General features: G+C 46.7%; 1 protein-coding gene across 1 annotated transcript in view; it reads right to left on the bottom strand.

Moving 5' to 3' along the window:
- The window catches only part of LOC149855902 (uncharacterized), a 60,303-nt gene that overhangs the window by 5,737 nt on the left and 38,744 nt on the right, over positions 1-15,822 (bottom strand). The window contains exon 3 of the mRNA XM_090022301.1: positions 5,087-5,165. Coding sequence (XP_089878427.1) covers positions 5,087-5,165 — 79 coding nt within the window. The remainder of the gene's footprint in view (positions 1-5,086; positions 5,166-15,822) is intronic.

Here is a 15,822-nt window from a genome sequence, read left to right as displayed (position 1 = left end):
TTAATTTGCTCTTAATTGTTTGAGCCTTAGTTTTGATTTTTTTCTAGTCAAAATGTAGTGTATACTAATCATATCTATTTTTCCTTCACGTGAATTGTAAAGTCTGGGCCAACTCTTATTTAGGGGAAGCTTTCATTAGTTACAAGTTAAGTTTGCAGGATTTGGTCGGTATCTGCAAGAAGGTTCTGAAGAAAGTATGTTCATATAATACATGTCCTCTGTATTAGGACAGATAATATCAGATACTAAATAGATTAATGCCTGTAGTGTTTCCACATCGCAGTGAGAAGTATGCTGGGAATACATAAAACAAATACAAGCTTAGGGGTGGAGAAATATTCTTATGCCATGTATAAGAACTGCCAGTTCTGCCATGTATACAATAATGAGACTCATTAGCCAATTGACTCTTCCTTTCATCATGCCACTTATAAAAAGGGAAATCACTTTAAAGTGTCTTTTTACTTTAAACCTTTAATTCAGAGTTCACACAGTATTCAGCTTGGGAGTCTCTTCAAGTCTATTTTTTCTGTTATGAATCATACAGTGTTTTTCATATTAGTAAAGCTGTCAAATAAGAACTTACACAAGAATGCTGAAGTAATCATCTTTAAAACATTTTGAATTAATTATAGCATTTATGGAAGATGCTGGCTTGATACCTTTGCTAGCTGAAGCCCTTCCATTTATTGCACTGATGCATTGCGATGCACAGCAATGTAAACACCTTTTCTGGAGGTGCCATTTCTAGAAGATGAAAGTAGTATGCTGATTTCCATGCTCACTTAGATCTTGGTTTTTCTGCCAAGACTGCCATCAAGATTTGCAATTAGATGGAGACCACCAGGTCTTAATTTCACTTCAGAGTTAACTCTGGCTTTCAACCAGCTGTTAACTCAGTTCTTACCCATTCACAAAAACTTCTGACCTTAGTGTCATGGTGCTCAGCATCTGTGTTAACTGGCCTGTCCTGGAGAACAGCCTGAAGCTCAGCTGCTTCTGATGTCTGTGCTAGTAACCTGCCCATGCTGTAGTAAGGGCACAGGCCAAACCCCTCAAAGGTTTAGGTCTCCAGGACTTCACTGCAATTTCCCCCACATCCCCATAAGTGCAAGATATTTGAGTTCACTAAGTTTCATAGTTTCATAGTAGCTAGGGTCAGGAGGGACCCAAACAGATCATCTAGCCTGACCCCCTGCCACAGGCAGGAATGAATGCTGGGTTCAGAGGACCCCAGACAGGTGATCATCCAACCCCCTCTTGAATTTACCCAAGGTAGGCGCGAGGACCACTTCCCTGGGAAGTTGGTTCCAGATTTTGGCCACCCTAACTGTAAAATATTGCCTTCTGATTTCTAATCTAAACCTATTCTCCATCAGCTTATTACCATTGTTCCTCGTCACCCCAGGTGGTGCTGGGGAGAAAAGGTCTCTACCTATTTGCTGTTGATCTCCCCTGATGAGTTTGTAGGCAGCCACCATGTCCCCCCTCAGCCTCCTCTTGCTGAGGCTGAACAGGTTCAGGTCCCTCAGTCTCTCCTCATAGGGCCTGTCCTGCTGCCCTCTCACCAAGCGGGTGGCCCTCCTCTGAACCCTCTCCAGGCTGGCCACATCCCTCTTGAAGTGCGGCGCCCAGTACTGGATGCAGTACTCCAACTGCGCATAGAGGTGGGAGTATCACCTCTCTGGACCGGCTTGAGATGGATGCATGACAAGGTATGGCTGGCCTTGCTGGCTGCGGTCTGGCATTGGTGGCTCATGTTCATCTTGGAGTCAATAACGACTCCAAAATCCCGTTCCGCCTCTGTGCTTTCAAGAGGGGAACTCCCCAGCCTGTCTGTGTGCTGTGGGTTCCTTCTCCCAAGGTGCAGCACCCTGCATTTGTCTATGTTGAACCCCATCCTATTCTCGTCTGCCCACTTTTGTAGTCTGTCTAAATCTAGTTGCAGCCTCTCTCGCCCTTCAAGTGTGTCCACCTCGCCCCACATCTTAGTGTCATCAGCAAACTTGGACAGCGTGCTTTCCACCCCCTCGTCCAAGTCGCCGATGAAGACGTTAAACAGTGCGGGCCTGAGGACCAAGCCCTGGGGTACCCCACTACTCACATCTCGCCAGGTTGAGTACAACCCATCCACCACTACTCTGTGGGGGCGCCAATTTTTTACCCATCCAACTGTAGGCATCAATGCCACAGTCGCTTAATTTATTGATGAGGATGGGGTGAGAGACAGTGTCAAAGGCCACCTTAAAGTCTAGAAAGACTACGTCCACAGCGACACCATCATCCAAGGATTTAGTCACCTGGTCATACAAGGCAATCAGGTTGGTCAGGCAGGACCTGCCTTTGATGAACCCATGCTGATTGCCCCAAACATGACCTCCCTTGCAGGTCCCCACAGATGCGCTCCTTGATGATTCTGTCCAAGATCTTCCCGAGCACCGAGGTGAGGCTTACAGGCCTATAGTTACCTGGGTCCTCCCTCCTCCCTTTCTTGAAAATTGGGACCACATTAGCCAGTTTCCAATCCCCCGGCACCCGGCCAGATGACCACAAATGCTCATACAGCCAGGCCAAGGGCTCTGCGATGGCCCCTGCCAACTCCCTCAACAACCTTGGGTGGAGGGCATCTGGACCTGCAGATTTAAAAATGTCTAGCCCTTCCAGAAGATCCCTAACTACATCTGTGCTGATTGAAGGCCTGACAGAGCTATGCCTGAGACTGTCCCTACCTCTGGTGGGTGGGATGTCCCGGTCCCTGTTCAAGAAAACAGAGGCAAAGAAACTGTTAAAAATATCAGCTTTCTTGTCTGGCATAGCCACAAGATTACTGTTTGCGTCTTGCAGGGGCCCTACATTGCCTGGTGCCCTCTTGTTGCTCCCAATGTACTTGAGAAAGGACTTTTTATTGTCCTTAATCCTGGATACTAGGTTGAGCTCCATCTCTCCCTTGGCCTTCCTAATAGCCCTCCTACACTCCCGGGCTGAGGAGGAGTACTCCTCCTCGGCATAGCTCCTCCCTTCCACTGGTTGTATGCCCCCCTTTTAGTCCTCAGGCATTGCTGAATGCCCTTGCTGAGCCAGGGGGGTTTCTGAGCACTCTTACCCGCCTTGCTTCTCTCAGGGACTGTTATCCTTTGGGCCTGGAGGATAGCCACCTTAAGGTGTGACCATCCCTCATCGACTCCCATCCTCTCTATCTAAGTTGAATGTGTGTACATGACAGTCTAAGATTAACTTTTGTCTGTTGAATTTCCTGATGGCAACTGCGGTAATTCATAGCTTTATTTTATGTTCAAAATATTTTCAGACCTGGCCAGCACGGCAGCATGCTTGTTCATGCTGGCGGCTTGAGTTATTTATATTTGGTCAGGCTGCACTTCTACAAATGGGACAGTAAAGACAAGATAGTCCCTCCACCATTCACAGAGAAAGGATTACAGAGGGGCTGAGGTTACTGCAGTACAAAGAACTGAGCTGTGCCTCCAGAAGTCCATAGGTCTCATGTAGGTGGGGATGCAGCAATATGGCTTTCAGTGTGGGTCTAGCTTTGCAATGTGGCTCTTTGCACCTGGCCCAGGATCTGAAGCCCAGGTGTCACCTGAGTTAACTTGACAGTGAGGACATGCCCTCATGCACTTAGAACACAAACACATAGAACAAGGAAATCAACTTATTTCAGTGACTTTCTGGGTAGGTGTGAACGAAGCCCACACCGCCACGTCCTGGCAAGGATGTTCCTGAGCACACCCACACCCAGTCTCACTCTCCCCAGACCCAGAAATGTGGTGATGAAACCATTCTACAACATGTACCACAGCTGGTCCTAAGACTTTGGGATCTAGCATTCTGGCATGTAGATGCTGGGGATGCCACAAGAGGCTTCACTGACACAATCCTGGGTTTTATGGGAGTGGTGCACAGGGCGTATGCATGAGCAGGCATTCCTGGCAGCACTGGGGACACAACCTTAGTCATTCTTGAGCTAGGTTGGATTTCTCAGCAACCTTAGGGTGCATAAAACAATACCAGCCATTGTCCAACGTTTTGTGGAGGCTGCAGGCAGATGAGCAAGACAGGCTGTTGTTTCAAACTTCAGTCCTTCTGTGCTAACAGCTTTTCAAAGAAGTGAAAGAAATAATCCTGGTTCTAATATTGTAAAATCATTCTGGCGCTCTGAAAGTTTATTACCATTTCCCCCAGGAGAAACAGGCAGGGCTGGCAAAACTGCCAGGCAGCACAGGCAGCCGCCTAGGGTGGCAAATTGAAGAGGAGCAGCACACACCTCGCACATATGGAGGGCTGCCTTGGGCATCTGGGCATGGTCAGAAGCAAGCAGGGCAGCTCTGGCACAGCTGAGCTACTGCTCCAGGGTCCTGTCGGGTGCCCACCATCACCAGGTCCCAAGTCTGTTACGAGGGAAGGTGGCAACATCTTGTTTGCCTAGGACACCAAAAGTCCTTGCATCGCTCCTGGACACATGCATGCTAATCAGTAGACACAGCTCAGTGGCAGACCCCCACTTCACTGGGGGAGTTAGTGTTATGCACTTGGTGAGGGGCAGGCTTGCCACTGACAGCATCATCCTATTTCCAAGGTACGACCTAACCTCTGGAGACATCGTGAAAATGATTTAGTTTCGTTGTCTCCTAGATGTTTGTTTGCTTCTTTTTCGTTAGCAATCTGCTCATTACTCTGATTAAATTACACAGGGAATAAATCACTGCCCCATGAAAAGTACATAATCAAACAGATAAGTCTTGCATTTCACCCTGGTCTCTGACTCTCACACATGACTTTGCATGTGAATGTTTAAGACCTGTATGCCCTATATTTTTCACTTTAATACTGCAATTAATCACATTATATAACCAGCCTACTGCTGTTTCTAATTAAATTTTTTAGCAAAAAAACAAACAAACCCTGCATTTAAATAACGCAACGGGTCTGTCTTGGAATGACAATGCCAGGAAATTCAGAGGGGAGGCTTACACTCCATCCTCCCATCACCCCCATGTGCCTAAGGACTGCAGCACATACAGCGTGTTATGTAACATCCAACACTCATTTCTGACTCACGCACACTTACCTCACAATGGGACACACTAAATATAGACTTTCATTCTTAACTGTGAAGAACCTGGCTCTTTCTCCTTCCCAAGAAGACCCTGGATAGGATTTAAATAGAGCAGACTTGTACTTTATTTCCTATTCATTACCTCCCGCCCCCAGTTCACTCTTATGCAACTGTTATTTATTTATTTATTTATCTATCATTTTTATAGCCTCTGAGATCATACTAGGTGGATCCAAAAAGGGATAATAAAAAAAAGAGGATCCCGTTCCCAAATCTCATACAAACTGCCAGCAGATACGATGCCATGGGAAGTAAAACTAGACAGGGAGGGGCTGGAGGAAGGGTGGAGAATTGTGGTTGATCACACTGATAACTATGTAGTGCATCACGCAAAGTCTCCTGAGGGGTGCTTATAAATGACATTTGCCAATGGAGGGCTGCCTAGGCATGTGTGCACAGAGGAAGTCTTTGGCAAGGCCAGAAATTTAACCCATGGGCAGCTGGATCCATGTGACTATATGACCCTTTGCCCTGAGATTCTGGCTCCGAGGGGACCACGCCTTAGCGAATGAAGGGGAAACGGCCTGGGATTTAAGATGCCTGAATCCTAGTTGGAGCTATGGAAAGGAAGGTGGTCAATGGGCACACAGGACTCTTGTTTGTACTGTTACTTTTATTAGAGGTGCAATTATGATATTTTGCTCAGACATTCAGAGTTGGCTCTACCCAGACAACACAGACACTCCGATGTTGGCCATTGTGAACGAGCACAGCCCTGCATCTGTTTCTGTTCAAAACTATTGCTCCAACTTGGATTCAACTTTTATTTCGGAAAAAGCTGAGGCATGATCACAGGGTCTCCAACTCAACTAGTAATAGTCACACTTGCCCTTTGCACAAGGCGATTGCATTGATCACACACTTGTGAATCCAAGCCATTTGAGCAGCAACATGTGCATGATGCTGTCATCAGTACGGCACCAGTTGTCTGAGCTCTGGGCAGCCTCAGCCTCAAGGGAAATAGGAGTCACATGCATTGGTTCCTACAAGCGTGTCCTTGCAGTAAGGCAAATCCACGTGCAGGCAGTCAGAGGAGACCTCTCACTTAATATTATCCACACAGGGCACATGTTGTTGACCCCTAACATAGTGCCAAATACTGCCACCTTGGGAAAGAGCACAGAAGGACTTCCAGGTCTCCAGTTTTGGGGGAGAGGGGACTTCCTAGTCTTATAGAGGTGACATGCCAGGGGGGAGAGGAGGGAAGAGCTGCTCCTTTCATGTGCTGCCTAGCTTTACTTTGCATCCTTGTGCAGGAGGGGTTTTGCAGATGCTGGTGAAGTGGGTAGGATAGTGAACAGTGCATTTTCAGTTGCTTGGGAGAGATTGGCCAAAAACCTCATGGACAAAAAGTGTAGGGGCTCTGGATACCAATGCAGCTTTGAGGACAGAGTCCATGGGCTTCAAAGACATCTGGGTCTTGGTATCCGCTAAACAACATCCTCTCTGCCCTCTGCAGTTGGAGGCTAGATGCTATCCCAGGTTGGTCTCATCCCTGTATTCGGGGGCTCTAAACCTCTAGGTCTTCACCCATGCACCCCCCTCAAACCCAGAGACAAGTGTACTGTCTGCTCTTTCTTCCACCTTAGCACCAAAATGTGCCACTAGAGCTGTCTGTTCACTCTAATTTGCTCTTGCCCAAGATCAGTGAGATTTACAATGTTCCTAAATGGTCATCTGGGTGAGGCAGGGCTCCTCTTGGCCAGCTGGTAGGGCTGTTTCTCGAAGGACACAGGAAGGAAATTGGGAAGAAGTGCTACTCCAGTTTACTCTGAGTCACAATATGTCTGTTGAAAGCTGTCACCACCCACAGCTACAGAGAAGGTGAAATAACCAAGGGTATTTCTCATCTAATCTGTGTTAGTTTGGGATGGTAATGCAGCTTCCATTATAAATAGGTATGCAATGCATCTATCTGCCTTTTCTATACCAGTGCTTTGGCTCTTGTGAGTCTAAAAAGTGCTGGCTGTTATTTTTGCATAAACCAACAAAAAGAAACCCAAATGCATTATTATGATTTTAAAGAAAATCTCATGATTTATAAGGCATTTTCATGATTTTGGGTGGCTTAACCAATGGCTTTTGAGTGCTTGGCATTAGCTACCATAAAACATGAGCATCTTCCTTTAGTGTTTTCAGTGGATAACCCACAGGATGAAACTGCTTTGTTCATTCATAAGGCCTAAACTTTTCTTCCATCTTTTATCAGCTGCTATCAAAAACAAGTTATTTGGAAGGAAAAATTATCATGGACATAATAACCCCTTTTATTTTCCTCTCCGTTGCATTTTTTTTCTATCATCAAGTAAATTGTCTTGTTTTACTATTAATCTCAATTTAAGCTGATTTTAAAAATACAATTGTTGATGGACAAAATGAAGTGTAAAACCTTTTCTTTTAAAAAAAAAGTTAAAACCAAAGTGTTTGCTTTTCCTAGTTAGTCAATTTGAACGTGCTCTATATAGCTTTATCCTAATGCAACAATTTCTTACACATAAACCCCTGAGCTTAAGGAAATTCGTGACCATTCATTGATCACTGAGCTAAACTTGCAGAGTGTTTGTGAGGAATTTTAATCAGGTTGAAGCTAATATATCCCCTTTTATAAGCCATGTAAAGGCTTGGCTTCTTCATCTTTCCATTTCACTCCAGGTGCACAGACACTAGCAGAGCAATTTAATCTTGAGCTGCTTTGTTATTCTGTTTTCCATCCCTTACAACAGCCACAAGCTCAGTCATATCCTGCAGCTGGGAGTACAGAAAATTTCCTTTAATAAAAGCTATGCAATGTTACTCAGAGTCAGTTATCTGCAAGGAAGCCACTAGGGCCTCCAAAAGCATCAGTCTGGACTGGACTCTCACGTTATCTTTCATAGGGAAATCTATGTCTTGTCCTGCTTGCTCTGCTTTTGCATAGCTGTCTTTACACAGCATGGCTGATCTCAGTGAACTCAGTGAGCTGTTTTATGGGTGTAGCTGATAGCAGAATATGCTCCTATATCTGCCTTTGTGGTGTTTCCTGGAATTGCTAGATTAGAATCACCTGGTACATGTGATCTAAAAACAAATGCACACCACAAGGACTAAGCCTGGGGAGAAATAAGAGCAGAGGCTAAACTCTTGGGTGGGTGAGAGGACAAAGCAGGATTCCCGGGGTGAGGCAGGGAGAAAGAGAGAAACGCTGGTGAAGGAAATCGTCCAAAACCTAGAACTCCTGGTTCCAAAACGATACCTTTTATTAGATGAACTGGGAAATTGCAAGAAAATTGTCCTATGGTGGTGAAAGAAATTGGCATTCAGCAAAGAAGAATTCCATTTTAAGGGAAAAAGGAGGAAGAGATATAAGAATGAATGCAAGGGAGGCAGCAAAGCAGGGAAAAGAGGAGCTGCGAGACAGAATTAAAGAGGGAGATGGGAATAAACACCAAGGAAAGGGACAAAACTATGGAAAATGGAGAGAGAGACCTAGTCTGAAGGTTAGTGGACTGTATTACCATAGTAATATATGCAAGTAAGTATATTTTCCTGATATGGGTCCCAAAGGAAAGGCTGTAGCAGAAGAATGGTGCTTTGGGAGTCTGACACTAATACCGCCTCTTAGTTTGGCATATCTTAGTTCAACATACACTGGGTAAATCTACATATGGTATTAAGGCAGCAAAATAAACTCTGGTGCAGTTTGCGCTGGAGTCAGCTGCTCCTGGGCGCAGCGTCTACACGTGCACTGCAGCACTTTGAGCTGGGGTGGAGCAGCCCTGGTCTGGCAGAGGGCCCGGGGGGTCAGCCTTAGGCTCCAGGTGGTGTCGTCGGGTGGCTGGGGCACAACGGTGCCAAGATGTGGTGCCATGAGGCAGGCAGCCCCCACACTTCAGCACCTTGTGCCTCAGCCAGCTCCTGTCACCATCTACATGTGCGTTTCTGGACATGTAATTACTCCACCATAGGAAAGTACTAGTCCGGACAGTACTATCCTATGCCAGAGTTCATTTACTGCACTCAAATACCAGCACACGTGTCAACTGTGATGCTTTACTGCAGAGCTAATTAGTCAACTCCGCAGTAAAGTGTATGCATAGATGCACCCACTGAGAAGCAATCCTCCGCTCCTTTGAGATGAGGGAGGGTGATTTCAGATTACTTAAAAAGGAATGAAAGGGCCCTGAAGATGAAAGTGGAAACAGTGCTGGTGGGATGGATGTACCCTAGAGATCACATCAACGGTATGTGTATAGCTGCTGGGGAAGGGGTTTGCTGGCTACAGACCTGTTGTGTAGAGGTATGTAAGGTGGTAAGATGTCCTATCCTTAGGGCCCCATTCTGCCACCCTTATTCACACAGGCCAGGCTCTCCTGTCCTCTGAGTTCGCAGGGCTGCTTTACATAGCATAAAGTGCAAGTAAACCATCTGGAGATTGTCACAGGCGAATTTCCTCTGCAAAAAGGGAATTTCTGCTGGCATAAAACTGAGAGAAGTGGCACTGCTTCCTCCTACACCATCTGCCCACTGCTTTCTCTGTGAGGGGTTAGAAGTGGAGGAGGGAGAATGTCAGGAGTGGGAAGGTGTGCAAGCTCCTCTATATCTGATCCTCTGGAGGGAAGAGAGCTGATGATAAAGATGGAAATGAGAGTGGAGCCACTAGTGCTGTAATTTCACAGGGACAGGAGAGAGGAAGATCAGAAAGCCACAGCCAGCTCTCTGTGGCTGCAACTCACCACTGTGTCATCGCAGAGAATCAGGGCCATTGAGTCATACCTGACTACACGAGCCTAATTTCAGACTTAAAGGAATGGATTGTCAATGGGCCGATTCCTGCCCCATCCCCTCACAGCTTTTTCAGGCCATACTCCATGGCCAGCCCCGCTGACATCACTGGATCTTCTCAGAGTGAAGGGTACTATTTGGAGCATGTAGGCCTGGCAGCATCTTACCAAACGCCAGCAAGGCACTGTCCTGAATAAGAAAGAATAGCAGAATCTGAGCTTCAGCGGAGAGGGGGTGGATGTCCTCCTAAGTCCAGGTGTCCATGGTGGTAGGGTAGTCCACGGCAAGCCATACCACCGTTGGTCCAAGAGGAGAACATGACCGCACCAACAGTGCAGGAGATTTGCATTGATCTGTACTGACAAGCAGCCGCACCTTTTCATCAGCCGTCAAGGTGATGTTTCATTACAAAGGGGCTGCATTACTCACCACACTACCCAGATTTTCCTGCTGGAGCACGGAGTAAAGAAACACAAAACCTGACTTAGAGGAAGCTGTTCCTTGGACTCTTAAGAGTAATCACTTCATCAGGAAGTTCACTACTCGTTTTAGCATGCTGTAATCGCAAGGCAGGATAGTGAATTCAAAGTGAACAGAGGAGAAACACAGCATTAGTAGAGAGCAGAGAGACAAAAGCAAAGGAAGCCTTTTATTTTTTCAACTGGGCAGTGATCTCTGTCTTTAAGGAAGTTTTCCCAAGTGCCTCAGGTGGTATCCCAAAGAGACAAAATGAAGTATGCACATGGAGTAAGGAACACACAGGTGTATGATTCCTTACTTGTGAGCTTGCCTGCAGTTAGCATGTTCTAGAGGATCACTCATAGCCATTGCAGCCCACTGGCAGTGACCCATGCCCTCCCCAACAAGCACTGTGCTTGTACCACAGCCACTGCTCCTCTCATCATCCTCTGCCTCTCCCACGTGTTTTGCATGTATTCAGTTTGTGGACCTCCCATCAACATCAGTGTGATAAGTGTGAAAATACACCCCTAAGCCACTGTCAGTCTGTGCAGCTGGGCTGGAGAGTCTGGCTGGAATTAGATGGTTACCCGCAGGGCTGTAATGCTTGGTTTTTGGATGCATAAAATCTGCTGCCATTGTTTTAGTTCTTATTCAAGCTGGTGAGAACACCTTTTGCTTTCCTACACACATCACATGCTGGGGTAGCAGGGAGCGACAGTGCCATTTCAAAAGAGTAGTGTCTGCACTGGGGGTCCTTCTCTAAGTTCCCTTGTGTGTGTGGGGACTTCCGACACCCTTGCACCCCTGCTGTGCATACCACTTGAACCCAAACCCAGATATTTATTATCCATAGGACCTTTTTATCTCCAAGACATGTTTGTGGGCTATGCAGTGTACCATAGCAATGCATGCTCTGGGCATGACAGAGCCACTGCCTCCAAGTTGCTGAACACCTCACAGGGAATGGAAACTTCCCTCAACTCCTTGGTATTACTTGGAAGGCAGAGTCCAGCACCTTGCAGGAAGCATGAAGACCTATGTTTTTAATTTGGTGTCTGTGTTCAAAACACAAGCCTAGCCCCCGATGGATGGCATTCATTGGTACCACACAGGAAGCCATAATTTGGCATATGGACATTTCACTCCTGTGGCTGGCTGGGAGTGGAGACATCAAAGGCATGAACCTCTTCTTGTATTCTCTGGGTGTCTAGCTATTACTGTTAGTTGCTCATGTTGGTGAATGTTACAGCTACGTATGGCCAGCTATATAAATTTACAAGGAGGTCTTTACAATCTGTATTGGAAAAGAGTATGAAAGGGGGGTGAGAGATCTGGTTATCAAGAGGTTAACTTGTTGAATGGGTTGGTGTCTGGCTCTGTCCTGTTTTACTTTGAGGTGTGTGCACTGGAAGGTTCTGATCATCAGCTGATATCATTGTTGTGTGCAATCTGATTAAACAGCCTGATCAGACACCAGCTCCTGGTTGGATTAGTACATTTGCAAACGTCACTCTGAATAGAGGTCTTGTTATAATGAGAGGGAAAAATGGACTGTCCACTAGAAAAGTGGGCAGTTGCAAATGCTATTGTGTAGCAGGTGCATGTGCGTGTGAGTGTGTATGAGAGAGAGAGAACTATATAAGCATCAAAGTTTATTTCCTGTTCCAACCCAGAAGGGTTCTTTCTGTGTCGGGCCCTTGGATAAAATGCGGTACAACATGATGGATCCAAGATACTGGCAGAAGGCTGGTGCCACTGAGTGCCACTAATTCTCAATGATCCTGCCAAAGCATTAGATACTACAGCAGTTGGTGAGGTTGTTTGCACAATGCGCTCCTTTAAAATTGGTCACGCTGAGATCTTTAAACAGGTGGGTAGGTTGTCTTGATTGAAGGAGGCCCTGATCATTTCAGTTCGGGTGGGGGATCCTTTGTTAGAGTTCACTGACCAGGAGTGGTAGGGTTAATTTTGACAGCTGATGAGAAAAAAACCTCTCATCAGGTTTTTGTTTGGGTGAGAGCCTCACAAGGCTGAAAGGATGGGCATTGCTTCTGGGCTGCTACCATTTTTCTGGGTCTGGATGAACCCTTAATCTAATTCTAATTGAATTTGGTCTCCAAAGCAAGAAGGTTTTCTGCAAGAACACGCGGGACAGAGGGTTAGTTTCAGGTGATCAAGATGAATGAAATGGCTTTAATTCAGGGAGCAGTTGCATTTTATGTTTATATCTAAGGGTGAAGTCCTTTCATGGCTCTGTTATGTATAACCTTGGTTGGATTATAAGTGGGTCTGGTACCATACGTGTTCCAGCCATCTGCCTTCCTGCTTCATTTCATGAAGTTGACCAGATATCTCAGAAACCGTTGGGCACAAAGTGAGAAAGGGGCTATTTGGGCCTCGCTCGTGCTGGTGTCAGAGAGCTATTGATTGTAAAGTCTTTGACATTTTAATTTAATTGCAGGATGTTGTACAACAAACAAATATACAATGATAAAATAATACTGGCATAAGAAAATGTCCCCTACCAACAATTTAGATGTTTATTTTATATCTAGAAAGGAAAACTGTTCACTTCTGACACTGCTTGGTTGCATACATGTGATCCTACCTATAGAATAGTCATTTGCCTCCAAACCATGTACCAGAAAGAGAGCTGGCTTTGATCCATGTTTTGGAAAAGAGCTGGCATGATGCTGTCCTTGATGTCATCTGGTAAGGGTGACGAACATGAATCAGTCTGGATGTCTCTAATGGATTTCTAGCCAGAGTCTTCAAACAAATATGTACTTTTTCATCACACCAGCTGTTGCCCTTTCTGCCAGTTCCTAGCATTTGCTGTTACCAGCTTGGCTGCAATCCATACTGCCAACCATTGTAAACAAATCCCATCCATGTTGTTGTGCTTCTGAGATGAAAGTAAAGGTCCATGCGTGAAGCACTGAACAAGATCTGGAGAATGCGGGATGCACTTTGGTTAGTGCTGCCTAGTAATATGTTTATGGCACAATACTTGTATTTAGGAAGAGGCACACATCCATGTTGAAATGTTACTATTCACCAGAGACCCTGATTTTCTCGGTTTTAAAATGGCAAATTCTCGATAAAGACCCCCAAATCTGTGATTAAAATGAAATGCCACTATATGTCTAGGTATCAATTGAATACAATGTTTTGTTGATATAGTTCTAACTGTAAAGCAGTTTGAAAGCCTACCAGTGCCTCAATCACTGTGATAAAATCAGTTCTAAATACCTATACATCTTGCTATTTGATTTTGGGTTTTTTATTATGGAAAATCAGAGCTCCTCCTAACCCCTTAGCTCACCAGGACACAGTTCCAGGCCCCTCACTCCCAAGCCACAGCCCCTTGGCCCTGCTGGTGCCCCTCACCCCCCACCAGCCCCCTGCCCTCCCAGCCCTGCCAATGGGGCCCTCCAGCTGCTAGGGCTATAGGGCCAAGGACCCAGATCTGCAGCCCCCTACCCCCTGCAGCAGTGCTCAAGCCCTGGCTGCTGTCTGCGGGAGGCTACTGCAGCGCAGTGGAGCGTGTAGCCTGCTCTCCCCTACCCTAGGGGCGGCACAGCCACAGTGAAGCCTGGCGGCAGGGTGGTGGATGCAGGCTGCATGCTGCCGGTTCAGGTCTCCCCATCCTGTTGCCCTCCCCCAGTGTCTCCACAGCCCAGCGGGTGGGACCCAGCATGGTGGGGCTGGGCGGGGAAGCTTTTTTCTGCTGGTGCAAGCCCTGCACTGCCATGGTGAGGTGCCCCCTGCCCACCTGGCAGTAGCAAGGGGCACAACTCTTTGCTGCCACTGTTGCTGCAGCTGGGCAGGCAGGGGGCAGTGGGATGTTGTTCCAAGAACAAGAACTGCTGGGAAGAGATGGGATCCACCTGACGAAGAGAGGGAGGAGCATGTTCACAGGCTCACTAACCTAGCAAGGAGGGCTTTAAACCAAGTTCGCCAGGGGATGGAGACCAAAGCCCTAAGGTTAGTGGGGAAGTGGGAGACCTGGAGGAAGAGCAAGCAGGAGGGGGCTCTCATACTTCCTGAGAAATCAGGGCAATCAGCTAGTTACCTCGGGTGCCTGTACATGAATGCATGGAGCCTGGGAAACAAGCAGAAAGAATGGGAAGTCCTTGCACGGTCACAGAGCTATGATGTGATTGCGATAACAGCAACTTGATGGGAGCTCGCGTGACTGGAGCACTGTCATGGATGGGTACAAACTGTCCAGGAAGGACAGGCAGGGGAGAAGAGGAGGAGGAGGTGCACTTTATGTAAAAGAGCCATATGATTGCTTGGAGCTCAAGTATGAAACTGGAGCTAGGTCTGTGGAAAGTCTCTGGGTTAGGGTCAGAGCGGAGAGCAGTGTTGTGATGGAGGTCTGCTGTGGACCACCAAGAGGAAATGGTGGATGAGGCTTTCTTTAAACAGCTAGCAGATGTTTTCTGATCACAGGCCCTGGTTCTCATGAGGGACTTCACTTACCCTGGTGTGCCAAGAGGGCAGTGCAGCAGTGCGCAGGCAATCCAGGGAGTTTTTGGAGAGTGTTGGGGACAACTTCCTGGGGCGAGTGATGCAGCAGCCAGCTAGGGGCCATGCTCTTCTTGAGCTGCTGCTCACAAACAGGGAAGAATTGGTGGGGAAAGTAGTACAGATGGCAACTTGGGCAGCAGTGACCACAAGATGACTGAGTTCAGGATCCTGAAAAAAGGAAGGATGGAGAGCAGCAGAGTAAGGATCTAGACATCAGAAAATCAGACTTTGATTTGCTTAGGGAACTCATGGGCAGGATCACCTGGGAAGCCAGACTGAAGGGTAGAGCTGGCTGTACTTTAAAGAAGCTGTACTGAGAGTACAAGAACAAACCATCCCAATGTGCAGGAAGACTAGCAAGTATGGCAGAAGACCAGCTTGGCTTAGCAGGGAACTCTTCACTAAACTAAAATCACAAAAAGGCAGCTTATAAGAAGTGGAAACTTGAAGAAATAACTAGGGAAGATGTAAAAGCATTGCTCAGGAATGCAGGGATGCAGTCAGGAAGGTTAAAGTGCAGTTCGAGTTGCAGCTAGCAAGGGACGTGAAAGGGAACAAGAAGGGTTTCTACAAGTATGTCGGTAGCAACAGGCAAATCAGGGAAAGTGTGGGTCCCTTACTGAATGGGGAGGCAACCTAGTGACAGAGGATGCAGAAAAGGCTGAAGTGCTCAATGCCTTTTTTGCCTCAGCTCCCAGGCTATGGCAGCAAACAGCCAGAAGTGGGGAAAGGACAGGTTAGGGACTATTTAGAAAAGCTGGACTTATACAAGTCCATGGGGCTGGACGGGATAGACCTGAGGGTGCCAGGGGTGCTGATGAGATTGCAGAGCCACTGGCCATGATTTTTGAAAACTCATGGTGAGCAGGACAGGTCCCAGATGGTTGGAAAAGGGCAAACATAGTGCCCATATTTAAGAAAGGGAAAAA

This window comes from Crocodylus siamensis, chromosome 11 (assembly GCF_052110815.1).
Source record: "Crocodylus siamensis isolate JL-2025a chromosome 11, ASM5211081v1, whole genome shotgun sequence".
NCBI lineage: Eukaryota > Metazoa > Chordata > Crocodylia > Crocodylidae > Crocodylus > Crocodylus siamensis.
The sequence above is the reverse complement of the archived record's forward strand: the minus strand, read 5'-3'. Positions and strand labels throughout refer to the sequence as shown.